At 38.3% G+C, this 18862-nt stretch overlaps 1 protein-coding gene across 3 annotated transcripts in view; it reads left to right on the forward strand.

Moving 5' to 3' along the window:
• TMTC2 (transmembrane O-mannosyltransferase targeting cadherins 2) overlaps nucleotides 1-18862 on the forward strand; it is a 375568-nt gene that overhangs the window by 134345 nt on the left and 222361 nt on the right. For 2 of the 3 annotated variants that reach the window (XM_065559918.1, XM_042850888.2), the window contains one exon: nucleotides 2033-2603. The exons of the other annotated variant lie outside the window; for it this stretch is intronic. In XM_065559918.1, coding sequence (XP_065415990.1) covers nucleotides 2033-2603 — 571 coding nt within the window. The remainder of the gene's footprint in view (nucleotides 1-2032; nucleotides 2604-18862) is intronic. 3 annotated transcript variants of the gene reach the window in all.

The following is an 18862-nucleotide window of genomic DNA, read 5'->3' on the forward strand; positions in this document are numbered from 1 at the left end:
TAAAGCATTTCTTTTTAGAAAAAAAATTCAATTTTGATTTAAAAGTTTCTTGTGATGGAGAATCCATCACAGTCCTTAATACGTTGTTCCAGTGATTAATTACCCTCACTGTTAAAAAGGTATACCTTATTTCCAGTCTGAATTTGTCTAGCTTCAACTTCCAGCCACTGAATCTTTTTACCTTTGTCTGCAAGACTGAAGATACCTCTTATCAAATTTCTGCTCTTCGACAAGTCACCCCTTAAGTTTCTCTTTGTTAAGCTAAATAGATTGAGCTCCCTTAGGCTCTCACTGTAAGGCATGTTTTCCAATTCTTTAATAATTCTCTTGATTCTTCTTTGAACCCTCTCCAATTAATCAACATCCTTCTTGAATTGTGGACACCAGAACTGGACACAGTATTCCAGTAGTGGTCACACCTGTGCCAAATAGAGGTTTTATAACCTGTCTATTCCTTCTTGATATTCCCCTGTTTACACTTCCAGCCACCTCACTAGATCTTTAGGCCACAGCATCACACTGGGAGCTCATGTTCAGTTGATTATCCACCATGACCCCCAAGTCTTTTTCAGGGTCACTGCTTCCCAGAATAGAGTTCGCCATCCTATTAACTATGGCTGTTAAATAAGACTACAGTGGAGCTGGAAAGAACTGTGAAGTGATTTTTCAGTCCACTGGTGCACGTGTTTTCCACAATATATTGCAGCCTCTTGGTGAAAATAAATGTGATTTGGCAAATGAATTGCATTTGTTGTGGCCTCTTCGTGCCATATGATGTTTTTGGTAAATGTCTGGGCTTATTTGTTGTATTTAGTCCCAGTTGGAAAGGTAGGCCCTGACACAGGTGGCTCTGTAACTAGCAAATCTGAACTCAGAGAGACTATCCCTGACTACGTGTTTGTGCAGCTCCTAGTACAGTAGAGCTTCAACCTGATTGGACTCTAGGTGCTACTATAATATAAATGTTTAGTAATAATAATAACCATGTCCATTCTGTATTTAGTAGTTAAAACAAGGCATCTTGAAACAAGAATTTTATAAAGATTGTTTTACATATGGGGGCAAGCTATTATTTGAACACTGGACATCTATTTAAGCTGTGTGGGTCTAAAACCTTCTCCCATATTGTGATTTGTAAACACAGATTATAGAATTTGTAAGAATAAATAGTTTTGCAAATGTTATGGTGGACAGGTTTCTACTGAGCTGAATGTAGACATACAGACCGCAAACGGATAAAATTAAGCTCTTACACTAAGTTTTACTTTTACAGTAAGATAGTCACAGCATAGAATTCATAGAGTAGTACATCTTAAAATGTAAAATATAAATCTTTTATAAATTTAAGATATTTGAAGAAAAGGTGGAATTGTATCCTTAACATACTCTGTCTTCTGGCCACACCTATGGCATTCTCTGAGAATTCTATGTCAGGCAAAATATATACAGGAAAGTCTATGAACGGGCCAATGTAGCAGCACAAAATATGCATATGTCTAGTGACTTCATGTAGTTATTGTTCATCCATGACATTCAGAATCATTCTAACATCTAAATTAAAATTTGAGTATGAAAGGCCAGCTGGGGTTTTAATTCTGAATTGCTCGAGGATCAGTTGTTTCAACAATGTTTGTCAGTTTGTCAGTTTTTCATATTTCTTTTACATTTTAATTATAACCCATCAAATCTTAAGCGATTGCTCATGGGCTAGACTCAGATGAATGTCATCGAAGGGTGTTTTATTTAATGGCTTCAGCATAACATCTGTTTCTAATGTTTTAAAAGCCAATTTATATGGAAATTTATTTTAGAAAAAGTCAATAGATACAGACACTTTTAACACCTTTTGTACTCTAGTAAAAATTCAGAACTCAAAGTAAAATAGCATTGATATAATGCCATTTTCTTGCTTGCACAACATAAAGAATAACGAAACAAGGACCTTTTTGCATTGCCGTAGCAATATGATTGTATCTTCTCAGTTGTCTTTTTGACTGTTTGATTCATTTCTTTCTTTTTATTTTTTTAATAGCCGAGCTATCAAGACGAACCAGGATCTTCTGCCAGAAACCCCCTGGATCCACATATTCTACAATGATTTTTGGGGAACTCTCCTCACCCACAGTGGGAGTCACAAGTCCTACCGTCCTCTCTGCACGCTCTCCTTTCGCATTAACCATGCCATTGGAGGCATGGATCCTTGGAGCTACCACCTTGTAAATGTCCTGTTACACGCTGCAGTCACCGGGCTTTTCACAAACTTCTCCAGAATCTTGTTTGGGGATGGATATTGGACCTTAATCGCAGGCCTGCTGTTTGCGTCTCATCCCATCCACACTGAAGCAGTGGCAGGAATTGTGGGGAGGGCTGATGTTGGAGCCTGCTTCTTTTTTCTGCTCTCATTGATGTGTTATGTTAAACATTGCTCTACAAGAAGCTACTCAACCAGCACTTGGGGCTGGATCTTGGGGACAGGACTCTGTGCTGGCTGCAGCATGTTGTGGAAGGAGCAAGGAGTGACTGTTCTAGCAGTTTCAGCAGTTTATGACGTCTTTGTGTTTCACAGGCTGAAAATGAACCAAATCATTCCTTCTATATATAAAGTAAGTGACTCTCTGCACACCTTAGTTATTTGTTTTATAAAGCAGCAGTCACTAAATTAATCAGATGCCAACTTTATCTTCCGGTATAGCTTATCAGGGATGTCAGCCCTCTGCGAAATATGCACAGATGCCTTATCCTGAAAATATAATTAAAACCATTCAGTAAATATATTTTTTTGTATTAGTGCCTGGTATTTAAACCATGTGGTATTACCCATCTTTTCATGCTGGGGATGTATTTCGTTCATTTGCTCCCATCTCTTCCAGTCTTCCCACTCTGTTTACCATCTAGCTCTTGGTATTTAGCTCCTTTTGGCATGTTGTTATCTCCTTGTATCTTGTCAATTCAGTTTACTGTGGTTGAATATGCAAGTACATCAGCCGATATAAATCTACAAGCCTCCCTGAAGCAAAGAGAGAGCACTTAATGTTCAGGTTCAACAGAAATGCACAAGACCTGAATTTAGGGCTCTGGCATACTTTTCCCCCTAGTAGGAGCTGCCATACAGATCTATTACAACCTCCTCCAGAAGAAATATTTCTCAGAATGGAACTAGTGGCTCACAAGCAAAACAGAGAAGCCTCCTCTGTTGTTTGCATTACAGCAGTGCCTAGAAGTCCCATCTGAGACCAGGGCTCCATTGTGCTTGGCGCTGTACAGAGTAAGAGAAAAGCTGACCAAATTTTTTTCTGATGGATCAATTTCCCATTGGAAAATGCAGATTTGAAAATATCAAAATGTTTCATGGGAACATATCAGTTTCACCATTTTTAATGGTAAATTATCAAAATATTTAGTTCCATGAGGTCAAAGCACTTCATTTTGACATCTGATATTATAAAAGTCTAAATGAAACCCTTCACCCCTATTGAAATGAATTACTTTGGAAATTTCGTTTTGTGGGAAATTTTGAAATTTCAACTTTTTGTTCCAATTCAAGACAAAAAGAAATTCTGAAATGCTTGACTTTCCCACAGAATGGAAATTCCAAGTTTTAATCAGCTCAATTTAAGAGACAAGTCCTAGCCTTGATGAGTTTATGATGACATGGCAGACAAGAGGTAGTCACCCAGCAGTCTTCTGCTAACCTGGTGTCAACTTACTAACTAATGTCAACTTACATTAAACACTTTGTTTACTCAGGTGTTTGAGAATGTAAGAACACTTCTGAGCACAGTTGCCAACTTTCACACGGTAAATAAGTACCCTGACTTTCATAATAAGCCAAAAATCAAGCTAATTCCATTTCAAAACAAGGCAATCCCTAAGAACCCCAACACTCTGTGTGACTAGGTCCCTCTGGCGTGCAGTCTGGGACTGTGGTGGGCCCGCTGTGTACCCCAACTCGCTTACCCCTCCCCCCCACCTTGCCCCTGCTTGCGAGGAGCTGATCAAAAAAGAAGAAGCAACAAACTACAAGCCAAAAACTAGCCAACAAGCAACTCACAAGCCAGTTAAACCAAAAACAAGCCCAATTTTTGTGTTTTTTTTTTTCCGTGGGTTTGGCATGTCTGCTTCTGAGAGCCAATGAACAAATAGCATGAGTACACTAAATAGTGACTTGTGTGGAAAAAGAAAATGTGTATGTGTATTTAACTGCAATTTGCATTTTAAAGTTATATGGTGGTATTTTTCAAACATTTGGAACATAATTCTGTAGTCATGTTTGAAAATCTCGCTCATTATCCATAAAAGAAAATGAGGGATAAAACTCTATTTTTATTCCTACTGTGGACATATTTCCTAATATGTCAAATTTGAAATACATTTTGTTGATCTTCCTATCTAAATAAACCACAAGCCCTTTTCTCTTCTTATGATCAAAATCCTCTCATGGATCCTTCTCCAAATTCGGTCTTCCCACCTGAACTGAAGACAAGCAGTTGATGTTTGGGTCCATGGAATAACTAACATTAGGACAGTCAAGAGGAGTCAAGATGGAAACAAATGCAGTTTTAGGCAGGGGATTTGCTGCTCAATTCTATCCCATCCACTCCAGCTTTGTATCTTGCAATTTATTTCCCTTCCCTGAGTGGAGGATTTCATATTTACCGTAGAGGTATCAAGTCTTTGTATTATTTTTTGTTAAATTTATGTTGTTTTTGGCAAATAACACTGAGGGGGTTGTTTTGTTTTTGAAGATTTACACCACATGCACAGGGAACATGGCTCTGGCAGCACTTCTCAGGAGAGGAGAAGGCCACGGCTGGGTTGCTGCTATGTACAGTGCTTTTTCAGGAGCACATGAGGAAATAAATCTGGATTATGAGACGTTCAGGCCTGAATCCAGTCCTTCTTAAAACCTGTGTGTTTGGGGACAGGTCTACCACCCACATTCTTCAACCTGTGTATTGGGTGGGATGCCCCTCCAACAGCCTTGCTCTTCTGAGTCAATTCTTATACCTATAGAGTATGAGAGTTGTGATGTCCTTACCACACTGGTGCAAATGAACAGAAAGGACTCTGATGCATTGCCAAACTTGCTCTGTTAGCATCTGAATTATCATCTGAAATAAATCTATAAAACTAGATAAATATAGATGTGACTTTGAGGTGTCCAACGTGATAATAGTAGAACTATTGACTTTTTGTAAATATGGTTAAGTTGTCACTGTCCTAAAACTTATTCTTCCTTCACTGTCTGCAATCCATAATGCCTGACTTCTTTGATGTTTGGTTCTCTCTTCCTGTGTACTGGCTTCTGTTTTGGTGTTATTAGCAAATTCAGTCACAAATTAATTTAGACTAAAACTCCAGGCAAAGGCATGAAGCAGCAGTACTGGTTGCAGGGAGAAACTTGTGTATTTTGTGTTTCAAAAAAGCCTCTGGACAACACACACTTATCCTGAACTGGGTGACAACTATTAGGCAGTACCACTATTGGAAGACTGAATGCTTCTTGATTTCAAATCTCCAAGTAGAACACCATTTGGGTGAAAGTGATCATGAAATGATGGATTTCACGAGGAAGAAAATCTAAGGGATAATGAAGTTCAGGAGAGCTGGCAGTTTCTCAATGAGAATATTAAATGCACAACTACAAACTAATCCAGTTCAAAGGAAAGATAGGAAGAATGGTAAGAGGCCAATAAACTTCCATCAGGAGCTCTTTAGTGACCTGAAAATCAAAAAGAAACCCTAAAAAAAAAAGTGGAAACATGGACAAATTGCTAAGAAGGAGTACAAAAGAAAAGCACAAGCATGTAGGGAGAAAATCAGAAAGGCAAAGACACAAAATGAGTAGCACCTAGCAAGGGCCATAAAAAGCAATGGGAAGAGGTTATTTAAATACAATAGGTGCAAGAGAAAGACAAAGGAAAATGTAGGTCCTCTACTTAGCTTGGAAGAAGAGCTAATAACTGATGACATCCAAAAAAGGCTGAGCTGTTTAATACTTGTTTTGCTTGTCTTCTCTAAAAAGGTAAATTGTGACCAAATACTTAACACAATTAATATTAACAATGAGGGAGAAGGAACAAGTCAAAAGAGGGAAAGAACAGGCTAAAGAATATTTAGGTAAGTCAGATGTATTCAAGTTAGCAGGCCCTGATGAAATTCATCACAGGGTATTTAAGGAACTAGCTGATGCAATCTTGGAGCTGTAAGCAATTATTTTTGAGAACTCATGGAGGATTGGTGAGGTCCTGGATGACTGGAGAAGGGCAAACATGTTTTTTAAAAAGGGGAGCAAAGAGGACCTTCGATACCTGGAAAGGTATCGGAACAAATTTATTAAGCAATCAATTTGTAAGTTCCTAGAGGATAATAGGGTTATAAGGAATAGCCAGCATGGATTTGTCAGGAACAAGTCATGCCAAACCAACCTAAATTCCTTCTTGGACAGGGTTATGGGCCTATTGGGTGGGTGGGAAAGCAGAAGATGTGTTAGATCTTGATTTTTAGTAAGACTTTTGACACTTGACATTCTCAGAAGCAAACTAGGGAAATATGGCCTAGATGAAATTACAAAAAGGCACATGCCCAACTGGTTGAAAGACCATAAAATAACCTTAAGAGTAGTTATCAGTGGATCACTTTCAAACTGGGAGGGCTTACCTAGTGTGGTCCCTTTGGGGGTCAGTCATAGGTCTGGTACTATTAAATATTTTCCATTAATTATTTGGATAATAGAATGGAGAATATGCTAATAAAATCTACATATAACACCACACTGGAAGAGGTTGCAAACACTTTGAGGACATGATTAGAATTCAGAATGATCTTGACAAATTTAGAGAATTGGTCTGAAATTAATAAGATGAAATTCAGTAGAGACAAGTGCAAAATACTACACGTATGAAGGAAAAATCAAATGCACAAATACAAAATGGAGAATAACTGTCATGGTGGTGGTGGAGATGCAGTAAAGGATCTGGGAGTTATAGTGAATCAGAAACTGAATATGAACCAAGAATATGATGCAGTTGCAAAAAAAGACTAATGTCATTCTGGAGTTTATTAACAGGAGTGTGTTATGTCAGACACGGGAGGTAGCTGTCCTGCTCTATTTTGGCACTGGTGAGGCCTCAGCTGGGTTGTATCCAATTCTGGGCACCACACTTTAGGAAAGATGTGGACAAATTGGAGACAGTTCAGAGGAGCACAATAATAAATCTGACCTATGAAGAAAGGTTTTAAAAAAACTAGGTATGTTTAGTCTTCAGAAAAGAAGACTGAGAAGGGACCGAATACATCTTCAAATATGTTAAGGGCTGTTCTAAAGAGGACAGTGATCCATTGTTCTCCATGTGCACTGAAGGTAGGACAAGAAGTAATGAGCTTAATCTGTAGCAGGGGAGATTTAGGTTAGATATTAGGAAAATTTTTGTAACTATAAGAAGCTCTGGAATAGGTTTCCAGAGGAGATTGTGGAATCTCCCTCACTGGAGATTTTTAAGAACAATTTGGACAAGTTCCCGTCAGGGATGATTTAGATATACTTGGTCCTGTCTCAGCTCAGGGGTCTGGACAAGATGATTGGTTGAGGTCCCTTCCAGCCATGCATTACTATGATTCTGTGATTGTGAAGAAGTAGAAGCAGCTCTCCATACTACTACTTGGAAGCTCCCCAGAGAGAGCACAGTTTGATAACTATTGATTGATTTTATTTCCATTTTGTTTGGCATCTCTGGACTCATATATAGAATGTATTTATTTATTGATAGTTTGCAGTAACCATATTGAGGTAATGTCAAAACTCCCCCATATAAGTCCCAAACCAAAACTTTCCTACAGATCTCTCATGCACTTCTAAATGTTAAAGAAGAAAAAAAAGTCTATCTAACTATGTATTTATCTAGATCCCATCACTATGAAGCCCTGAAATACTCCAATCTTAACTGAATTTAACTTGGCAGCATCTCCAAGAGAAAAGGTAAATAAGGAGCTGAAACATGGAGAGACTAAGCAATTTGCTCAGGATCACATGAGCAGTCAGTGGGAAAACCTGAAACAGAATCTTGGTCTCCGGAGTCTCCATCCCGTGCCTTAAACAACAAGATCATCCTTTAGATCACAGAACTGGAAGTCAGGAAATCTGGCTTCTTTTCCCGTTGCCTTTAACTTTCTATGACTTTGGTTAAGCCAACAAATCTCTGTACCTCAGTTTCCCCAGCAGTAAAAATGGGGAAAGTACTTCCCTATTTGACTGTGGTGCTGATTAGAAATCCATGGCTTCAGCAGAGCACAGATACTATTATGAGTGCCATAGGAATGTATACAAATAAATAAAAATAAAATAAAACCAAACCATTTGAATGCTGTGTAAAAAAAAATGCACCTCTTCCTTCTTTAGTATCCTCACGTATTTCTTTAAGCAGCTCTGATTTTGTGTCCCTCTCTTCAGGAAGATTGTTGCTTGAGCAGCAGCTTCCCCAGCACCAGAGAAACTTCCCTTCAGCCACCTAAACTCCCAAGTGGGCTCCTCAACAGCTAATATCCCTGTTTCTCCTGAGAGGCTTAAATTAGAGACATTTTCTATTTACCTTTCAGGGTTTTAATTTCTTTTTTTATAAACAACTTGCATTTTATAAGAATACATTGTCATGGATACTGGGAGTATCTCCTCAGGCTTGAGCAGCAGCTGCCTTTTATCTTCTGGAAGCTGTCAGTCTCCTCAGCTGCTGTTCGATAGCTTGTCTGTGCTCTTCTGCTTGCCAGTTCTGGAGCAGGAGCTTCACTTCTATTGAAGGCCAGCAGGGCCCTCTAGTTCTGGTTCCTGAACACTGTATGGGAGTTAGGGTATGTCTACATTGCATGGGGTGTGTGATTGCAGTATGTGTGGATATACCTGAGCTAGCTTTAATCTATCTAGCTCAGGTGCTGATAGCAGTGCAGCTCTGGCTTCAGCATGACCTAGCTGCCTGAGTGAGTACCCAGGGTTCCAGGCAGGCTTGTACAGCCCATGCTGAAGCTATGCAGCCATGTCTTCACTGCTGTCGTTACTTGAGCTAGCTAGATCAAAGCTAGCATGGATAAGTCTACACGAGCTGCAGTCATTTCCCCCATTGAAATGTAGGCATATCCCTAGACGGGTGAAATTGAATTCCCCTCTGCAAGGGAGAAATTATTGCAATTTAGAGAAGAAAATAAATTTAAAAACCAAGTTAAAGCAAACAAGCCACCTTTATCTAAAGATCCACTGAGCTGTGCAAACTCTAATCTTGTACAACTCAGACCTGCATAGCAGCATTAGAAGACATTTCTCAACCTTTTTATATTTCAGAGTGCACTTTGAGCCTTACCATTAACCCTGTGGTGAGATTGAAATACTGCTCCCCTGGAGGGCTGGAAATAATTTTCTAGGCATGCTGCAAAGCCTGTGGGTTGGCTGTTTGGGAATAGCTGAGTCACTTGGATGTGGGGCTTGTTGTGGGTTCTGATTTGTAATATGTTTGCTGACCAGGTGTTGGCATCGAGGAGTGGGGGATGGAGGGAAGGGCAAGAAAGTTGCTGCTGTTTTGGTTTGAAATGATTTTTTATGTGCATCTTCTAAAGTAATATCAAGGATGACTATAGCCCAGGATAAGTGTTCTTAACAAGAAATCCTGGCCCCACTGACATCAAAGGCAAAGCTTCTGTTGACATTAGAGGGGCCAGGATTTTACCCCTTACTTTTTGTTTAAATTTAGTATTGAATAAATTTATCATGTAAGGCTTCCTAGGGTACTAATACTGAATTTAGCAAAGAATAAAAGAATATATTGGACTCAGTGTCCAACCATAAGCTGTCCTATGGGATGTGACAAAACAGAGTCAGACAAACAAAAATGGGGAAAGTTTGAGATTTCTCATTAATCTCTGACTTGTGGATTTATTTTTAACTTATTTATTTTACCTCTCGGTTTACCATTGTTATGGGCTCTGGACTATATTCCCTAGGCAAGGATTGAAAATATCCCAGCATCATCACTTTCTGTACAATCCCAAGTTTTTATTGAGTTATTTATTTTAAAGTTTCCAGCTCTTGTGATTGAAAAGCTAACGATCCACATGTGGATTGAGTGTGGCCAAAATAGTGATGCAGGCTGCAGACAGACCACTTCAGTGTCTCTGCTGCTGCTCACAGCTTTCTTAGACTGGAATATAGTGAAAACAGACCAATGTCTGGTCAGTCCTTTACAGTTGCTGTTCAGAACACTATGGACATCATAGAAGTAGTGGGTCAATTTCGTTGTGCTATCCTGTTTGGGGAAACTGTATATGCAATGAAAGAAAAGAGAAGGAAAGTTGAAGAAAAGAGGAAACAGACATGGAAGAGGACAATTCAGGAAAAGTTAGGTGCTTAGGGTGTTAGCCTGGGACTTGGGAGACCTGGGTTGAATTCTTTGCTTTGCCACTGGCTTCCTGTGTAGCTGTAGATAAGTCACTTCATCTCTCTCTGCCTCAGTTCCCCATCTGTAAAATAGGAGATAGTAGCATGTCTTGACTCCACAGAAGTGTTGAGAATAAATGCATTAAAAGCTGTCAGGTGCTCAGATATTATGGCAATGGGTGCCTTTAAAAGTACCTATAATAGGAATGTGGCATTGGGAGGTGTCAGGATGGTATTTTTCACCTTAGTTTTAGTCCTTGGACTAGTTGGTGTCAGGTAAATTTCCCAAGCCTGGTCCCAGGTAAAAGTGGCACTGCTCTATTGCAGAACAGCTATAACCTGTATGCTGGGCATACTCCTGTTATTGTAATTGTATGACTAGCTGTATTGCTGCTTTGCCATAACAAAGACATTGCAACATTACACTGTGAATTTACTGGAATGCCAAGGCTTCGAAACGCAGATGTGGTGTGGTAGATGCAAAGCAGGACCACCAGCAAAGCAGATAAAGTCTCTTACTTAGCATCTATTTTTATGCATTTACAGTTTTTTAGATGTACAGTGAAATATATATTTTTTCATATAGCTGTCTATTAAAATCTAAATTCTGCCCTCTGACACACAGGAATGGATCTCATTTGTTTCCATGGGAGATGCATGTACACATTAATGGGTAGAATTTGGCCCTAAGTGTTTTCTTTCCTTTTGCCAAATGTTGTTGCATCCCAGTCTGGATGTGACATGCAGACCCCTTTGGCTAGTTGAAAAGTCTGTCTGAAGCCCAATTTGATTCGGTTAGCTATATTATGACTAACCATTCATTGCCTGACTTCTTCTTCAAATGCAATCTAAGAGCATGTATACAGTTAAATCCAGCATCTCTTGATGGAAGTGTACTTTGACACAGATGTAAATGAATCTGTGAAAGTGAGAACAGTCAAAAAATTGACTGAGTGGGGACAATGCATCAATTTGTTTCATGTAAGTATGGAAGAAAGGTGTTTTGTTTCATTCCCAACATTTTTAGACCTTAAGCCTTTCACTCTAAGTCAAATAGAATGCAGATTGATTGATTTGTCATGTATCATATGTATCAAATGATTCTGCATGTCAGCAGCTAGACCCGCATAAGTTAAACCACCACAAAATATGGAAAAAACCCAGTACAGGAGAGAGCTGTGATGAAGCTTGTAATTATATAAACTATGCAAATACACAGAGGCCTTATTCTTTTGTACTAGCAATCCCCAGCCTCAGAGCAGGGCCATTAATCAACGTTGCAGTATGCAGTCTTCTGTCCAATTAGTAGTATAAAGCTAATTTAAGCCCGTGTATGCTGCCTTTTTTTTTTTTTTTTTTTAAGTTGGGAATAGAGCAAGGCAGTGTTAGTGGTTAAAAAGAGAAGGAGAAAGCAGTAATGTTAGTTCTTGGTTGGACCATAAAATAATATAAGAAAATATGTATTGCTTAGAGATTTATATATACAGATACTAACTAATCCAAAAGTAGATCACATGTATATTCCAATGCTTCAGTATGGTAATATTTTTCTAGATCAACATATTGTTAATACAGGGGACTGGTATATTGAACTAAGGAAACATCTCTTCCCCATCTATCGTTTGACAAAAAGTTCTCCTGGGAGGTCTGTCTCACATATGGAATTAGTTACTGGTATCTATAGATTGATATGAACCACAAATGGAATCATAGGATGCATTATATAACCTTTTGTGCTGTTACCTTCATTGCTATAGTGTTTCTTTTTTTTAAAAATGGAGGCTTACATTCCATTTAAAGTAACCATGCAAACCTACTGCTCCATGAATGACATGGTTAACCGCCAAATAGAACATTACTCACACTTATGGTCAGAAGCAACCTTTGTTGTGGTTGGTGTGCGCCACGTTCATTTGAAATGGAGCTTTCTGTGCATTAGATAAAACCTAATGATTTTTCAGAAGGCTTGAAACTGAAAAACAGAACCATATTTTGTGGCTGGGTATGCTACGGTCAGTATTCTTATTTTACTGTTTAAAATAGCTGCATTCTGAAGGACATTGAAATTAGCTTCCGGATTCAATCTCAAAATAAAACACCCCCTCTGATTTAAACTTGCAGTTTATTTTTCTCTTTTGAGGAGATTCAAACCACAGCTGTTAAAAAGGTCAACCTTAGTTTTTTGGGGTTTTGGGGGGGGGGGGGGAGGAGAGGTTCCTCTCTGGCTTCTGTCATTTTGCATCATTGCCTTGGCATCATTTAAAATATAGCCTTTACTCATCTAAAGAAATAATAATAAAACATTCCTCAGATTTAATAAAATATGTGACTCAGTCCTTGTTTCTGCAAACTTCATGTTGGTGGACTCTTGGGCTTGCATTGATCCCATTACAGGACAGGGACTGTACTGTGTAATCATATATTTAGAACACATGCGTTTCATAGTGAAAATCAGTTCCAAACTACCCCATTACATGCAGTGAATGACTTTTAGTTGTAAAATATCGCCTGACCTCTTGCCAAATCTTTTCGTCTAAACAAAAACTGCACATGGAAGTCAATAAACTGTGATACGCAAGCTTTGTGTGCTACGTAGGCTTTTGTGTTTGTAGAAGTAAACAAAAGATCCTGAACACTACTGTCAACTGGGGATTTACGTATTCCCTTGATGTACCTTGTATTCAGAGCTAGTCAGCTGGGAATTAATTTTTCCAGAAGTTATAAACCTGTACAAAACACTGAAAGAGCTGAAAGAAATGCATTCAGATATATACTGATGCATTTCCCGATGCTGCAGCCCTTCTCCTGACTCGCCACTCCCTTGGGTGGCAGCAGCAGGGGACCTGCAATCTCCTCTCACTCATGTGAATAGACGCTTCTTTGTCCTCTTCACTTCCAAGTGGCTGGTACTGCTGTTCCCCAAACCTCCCAGGCCCCCTTCTTCTTCCAAACCCTGAGTGAGAACAGGAGGATTGGGACCTGTTGGCCTGCTTTTGAGAGCTGCTGATCTCCTGTAGCTTCATTTTGATTTCAGTGGGACTTGCAGGGTGCTCAATGCTTTTGAAAATGAGACCATATTCAGTACCTATTGTGTGGAGCTTTCAAATGTTGACACAATTACAGGCACGGCAGAAACAAATCTATCAATGCCAATTTAATAATACAATGTGGGTTTTTAAAAGAAGATTAAGCTCTCACAGTGCAAAATTGTAAGGGTTTTTTTTTTATAAAGTTTTTTTTCTTTAATACTGAATCCTTAGTACATTTGCTGTAATTGCTGCTGAGTTGTGCATTGAACTTGCAAGTGAGAGGACAAAGCAAACTAATATTTTGGAGGTGGGAAAAAGGAAACAACTCTTTTAATAAACTTGTAATCAAATCTATAACAAGAGATGTATTTTTGATTTGAGCCGAGGATGTGCAGAAACAAGAAATTTCAGTTTAACAAAGCAATCAGTCTGCTGGATGATAGTTGTTCCTATCTTTGGCATTAAAGAAGTTTTGTACTGTGTGTATTAAGATGCAAAACTATGGAGTGTTCTCTCACTCCTGCCATTGGCTAGGGGGATCTCTTTTGAAGCATGGGGTGAGAATATACTTTCAGGGGATTTGCACAGTTGATGTTAATTCTTATTTTTCATTCTGAGGTTATATACCAACTACCAATATCAAAAACAGTGTGGCTTCTTTTCAGTCTTGTTTAACGAGTAGGGTATTGGTGGACTGGGTACTTGTCACAGACATTCAAATAAAATTGGCTTTCTTCATAATAAAGTGTATGTAACATTTTTAAATTGCCGACATATAATATTTTTGTCATTGCAAAACTCCTGATAGCAGTACTGATGGGATAATATGACTTCAGTAGCTTTTGGTGTTCCCCTGATACTTGAAAAATATTTAACAATTCAAGTAGCAAGTGTTTATCACCCAACTTATTGAAACATTAAACAGTTATGTTTTAGCATGTTTTAAGAACGTTTTAGATGGCATTTACTCTCTGTTTAAGTAAATACTGTATTTGCATAATGGAAAAGGCCTTTTAAACTCCTTAGAATTTTGAAATACGGGAATTTCCTTGTGCAAAATGTTTGTAATTAAATATTATTTATAATTTGTGTGTTGGTGAAGGGAATCTCAGGCCACTAAGTGTTTCATAATGAAAGTGGGAGAGGGTCAGACGGGTAGCTATGTACTTTTAGAGGGGCATAAAACCATATTTACCTTTTACAGACATGCTGCTGTCAAGGTTTCAATTCTAAATTTGTTCATGAACTAGAAGAGTCACCCAGGGGACCAGTCCTCTTGCTATGGGTCACAAAAGAAAACAGCATGGGATTAAGAATGTAATGGGTTAAAGTTATCCCTGGTATAACTCCTCTGAAGTAAGTGGAGTTGTGTCAGAGATAAATTCAGTGCTGTGTGTGTAAGATTCTGTCCTAGTATTTTGCCTAAAATGCATATACTTCTCTTCATAAATGATTCTACTGTTTGTATTACATGCTAAGTAGCAAATCATGGATTTTTATGCCTATCCCCTCCATCCAAAAGAAGACCTTTTTTATCAATATTTTCAAACACGAATACCTACTGTTAAACTCCTAATGTTGTATTTAGGGACATAAGTGGCCTGTTTATAAGAACTGCTGAGTAGAGCTGATCAAAATATTTTGACTAAACATTTATCTGTTGAAAAATGCCACTTTTGTCAAAACTGAAATACATTTCCACAAATTATCTGGTCCAGGATGGGTTGGCTGGACAAGAGACTGATTGTGTTGCCTAGTGGAGTGGGTGGGGCTCTGGCTTAGGAATGTAGAAGATCCACATTTAAGTGCCTATTTTGAATCAAACAGGGACTTGAACCTAAGTCTCAAAGATTCCTAGTCTAGCGTCCTAACCATCAGGCCCTATAATCTCTCATATTTCATGAAAATTTTTGCAAGGTCTCATTGACGTTCTGCATCAAAATGAAAACAAATTGTGAAACCTCAAAAAGTTATTTTCCAGCCTGCCCGAATGCTGAATACTCACATCTCCCTCTGCATTGGACCCTTGCACCATTGTAAATTACAGATAACTAAAGAGGTCAGGCATAGTTTGTGTCTTCCCGAGGCCAATGTAGTTGGCTACAGAATCAGAAGAACCAAAAAGCAGGTATACTAGAGACCAGATTGCTTACGTGTATGTATGGCACTTTGTTCAAATGAGACCTGAATAAAACTCAAGTGAATGGGGTACAGTGTTCTGCTAATCTTTCTGTGGATCCTTCTGATCCACCCAGAATACCACATCTTGGATGGATGATCTTCTTTTTCTGCCTTGTGTGCTTCTGCCGTCAACTTTCCCATCTAGCATGTTTCTGGTTACATTACCTGCTGAAACTTTTAAAATGTGCAATGCAATTCAAACCTTTCTTTTAATAAGATCTCTGACTAGTGTTTGCTGCATTCTAAAACTTTTTAGTTGGTTACGTGATGTATCCAGGATATTTTCAGAATTCTTCTATCACACCATAATTCAAAGGCTTGTAGTTTCTTTATTGTTGATTGTTGGATTGTCCATGTTTCACAGCCATAATTTAACACAGACTGATTTCAAGTTGAGTCAGAATTTAGTTTGTCCATTCTTGTGAGATGTTTATTCTTCCAGAATGTGTTTCGCTCTTACTATTCTGGTGTTGACTTCAGTATCTGATCTTCCATCTTCTGTAATGAAGTTTCCTAAGTAGCAATAATTTCTCACTTGCTGTATGGCTGAGCTGTTCATTGGAATCTTGCATGTTTTCCCCAGGATCCTTGCATACCATCATTTTTTGTCTTGTCCACATTTAACTCCAGACAATATTCTTTGCCATATTCATATATGATCTCCACTAACTTCATCAGACCTTCTTCTGAATCAGCCCAACAGCATTGTCATCTGCATGTTGTGAATGTTATTCACCTATTTCCCATTCATCTTAATATTTTTCTTCTGTTTCTTCAATTAATTTTAATCAAACACTTGCTATAAATGCTGAATAAAGTTGGTGACATTATACAACCTTGTCTCCATCCTCTCTTGATCTCTATTAGATTTTCATTTTCATATCCCATTATAATTGCCTTCTGATTCCAATATAATTGTTTTATTACTTGGAGTTCTTATCCATCAATCCCTATGGAGCTTAATATGTTGAGCAATTTGTAGTGGTAGATTCTTGCAAATGCTTTTTGAAAGTCAATGAAATGCAAGTATACTGATTTCCTCATTTCAACTGATCTTTCTAATATGACCTTCAAGTTCATAATGGCGTTTATTGTGCCCTTTCCGTGTTTGAAGCCAGATTGATGTTTGCTTATTTCCTTATCAGTCTTTCCTGGTATTTGGTCTTGAAAAACCCACAAAAGTGTCTTAGAGGCATAAGATACCAGGCTGATGGTTCTGTTGTCTTTACAATCCATAGCATTGTTCCTTTTGGGGGATTTGGATAAATGGTGAGTTTGTAACATCTTCTGGAAATTCTTCTGTTTCAAACATTCTTCAATACCTCTGACAGAGCTTCCAAGTTTCTTCATCCTTAATGCTTTTTAACAATTCAGCTGGTATTCTGTCACATTGCAGCCATGATTTCTTCATCCATTATTAGTGGGCTTACTTGATTAGTATCTAGTGCAGGTTTTTTAGGCCTATCATCACCAGGCAGATCCTTGATATATTCTCACCGTCTTTAGGGCCTGTCGAATACTGTCCATTTTTGTCCTTAAGGGTTGTATTGATCATGTTTCTTCTGCAATTGAAAGCCATTATCTTTTGATTCATCTCACTTGGTTCTCTTTATCCAGCTCAATTTCTTGCATTTCTCATTCAGCCATTCAGACTTTGTTAATCTGCATTTATTGTTTATTATTTTATTTCATCTTTGATATTCCCTTTTTTCCCTGTTGTCAGTCGTTGTGCTCTTTACTTTCCTTCTTTCGACCGTCAGAGCAATAATTTAATCTATTATCCAGGGGTTTTTCTTAGGTAGTAACTTCTTCCCTACATATTTATCTGCAGCTTTTTTGATAGCATCTTACAGATGTTCCCAAATCACATGGTCTTTGTTTTCATTAATGATCCACAACACTTCTTCTTGGTAGTGACTTGTATCTCATGATTCTTCAGCACTTCAAGGTTCCATCTCTCTGTAACTTTTACAGTTTGATATTCACTCTCATCAATATCAATCAATGATCTCACTTGGCATAACCTTAACCTTCCAAACACCATTTCTATTCCTATGATTTAACATGATAAAAATCAATTTGATTTTTATACATTGCCCCCGGTGATTCTCATGTGTGCCTTGTGCTTCTCTTTTGTTCAGAATAAGTATTGCAGATAATGAGGTAATGTTTATTGCAGAATTATATGAATCTTTCTCTTCTGTCATTTCTTTCAACAAGGCCAAATGGGCCAACTGCCAAACATATTTCCTTTCCTACTTTTGCGTTCCAGTCTCCCATAAGAATTACCACTAGTTTTCTTTCCACCACTGATTTCTATTGCCTCCTCGGTGTTTTTTAGACTTTTTTGATATCCTCATCAGAATCTACAGTTGTTGGAGCATAAACTTGAATAATAATTTTATCCATTGGACCTGCTTTTTTCACTATTATCATTACATGTCAGATGATAGATTCTCTTTTCAGTCCTTCCAGCTATAGTTCTATCTACTAAAATTACCACTCCATTCCTATTTTGACATCCACCCATACTAATAACTCTGTATTCTTTGTTGCTTGGAAGACTTGTGACGAAGTCCAGAACATCTCACTTAGTCCCATTATTTTAAAGTCTAGCTTTATCATTTCTCTGCACATGTTTTTGGCTTGCTTCCTGGTTTGCAAATTCCACATGTCCGGCCATGTGGGGCATCAGTTTGCACTAAGGGTAAATCAGATTGCATGTCTGTTGAGTAATACTAGGTCGGGTTATCATGGTATAACTTTGAAGCTAATACTCCATAAGGGCTCCAAGACTCAAGTAAAGCCAGATTTTTTTTCGGATTGGAACCCTAGCCTTTAGCCAAAAGGTTTAACCCACAAGGCAGCAAGGATTTTGGCAGGCATAATTTCCCCCCAAAGTACATTGAATGATCTGTGGTGCTGATTCCCATCATCAGAGCATTGTGACAGCAAAATTCTTCCATAAACTCTAATTGGAGTTTATGAAGCTCAGAACATCTGAAACTCAGGCCACTCATTTAAGTGCCTAACTTCAGGCTGTCAAGTTTCAGTATGCTGATGTTTGATTCTTAGTAGCCTATGTTAAGATTATGACATAATCAGATTCCAAATTATGGCTGGTATTCCATATATAATGCATGCAACTCTGCCTTTTTTACATAATTACAGGTTCTACAGATGGATTGCATACAGAGTTGTGGGAACTAACTTTGAGGATGGGGGGTAATGGGAA

This window comes from Chrysemys picta, chromosome 1 (assembly GCF_011386835.1).
Source record: "Chrysemys picta bellii isolate R12L10 chromosome 1, ASM1138683v2, whole genome shotgun sequence".
Lineage (NCBI taxonomy): Eukaryota > Metazoa > Chordata > Testudines > Emydidae > Chrysemys > Chrysemys picta.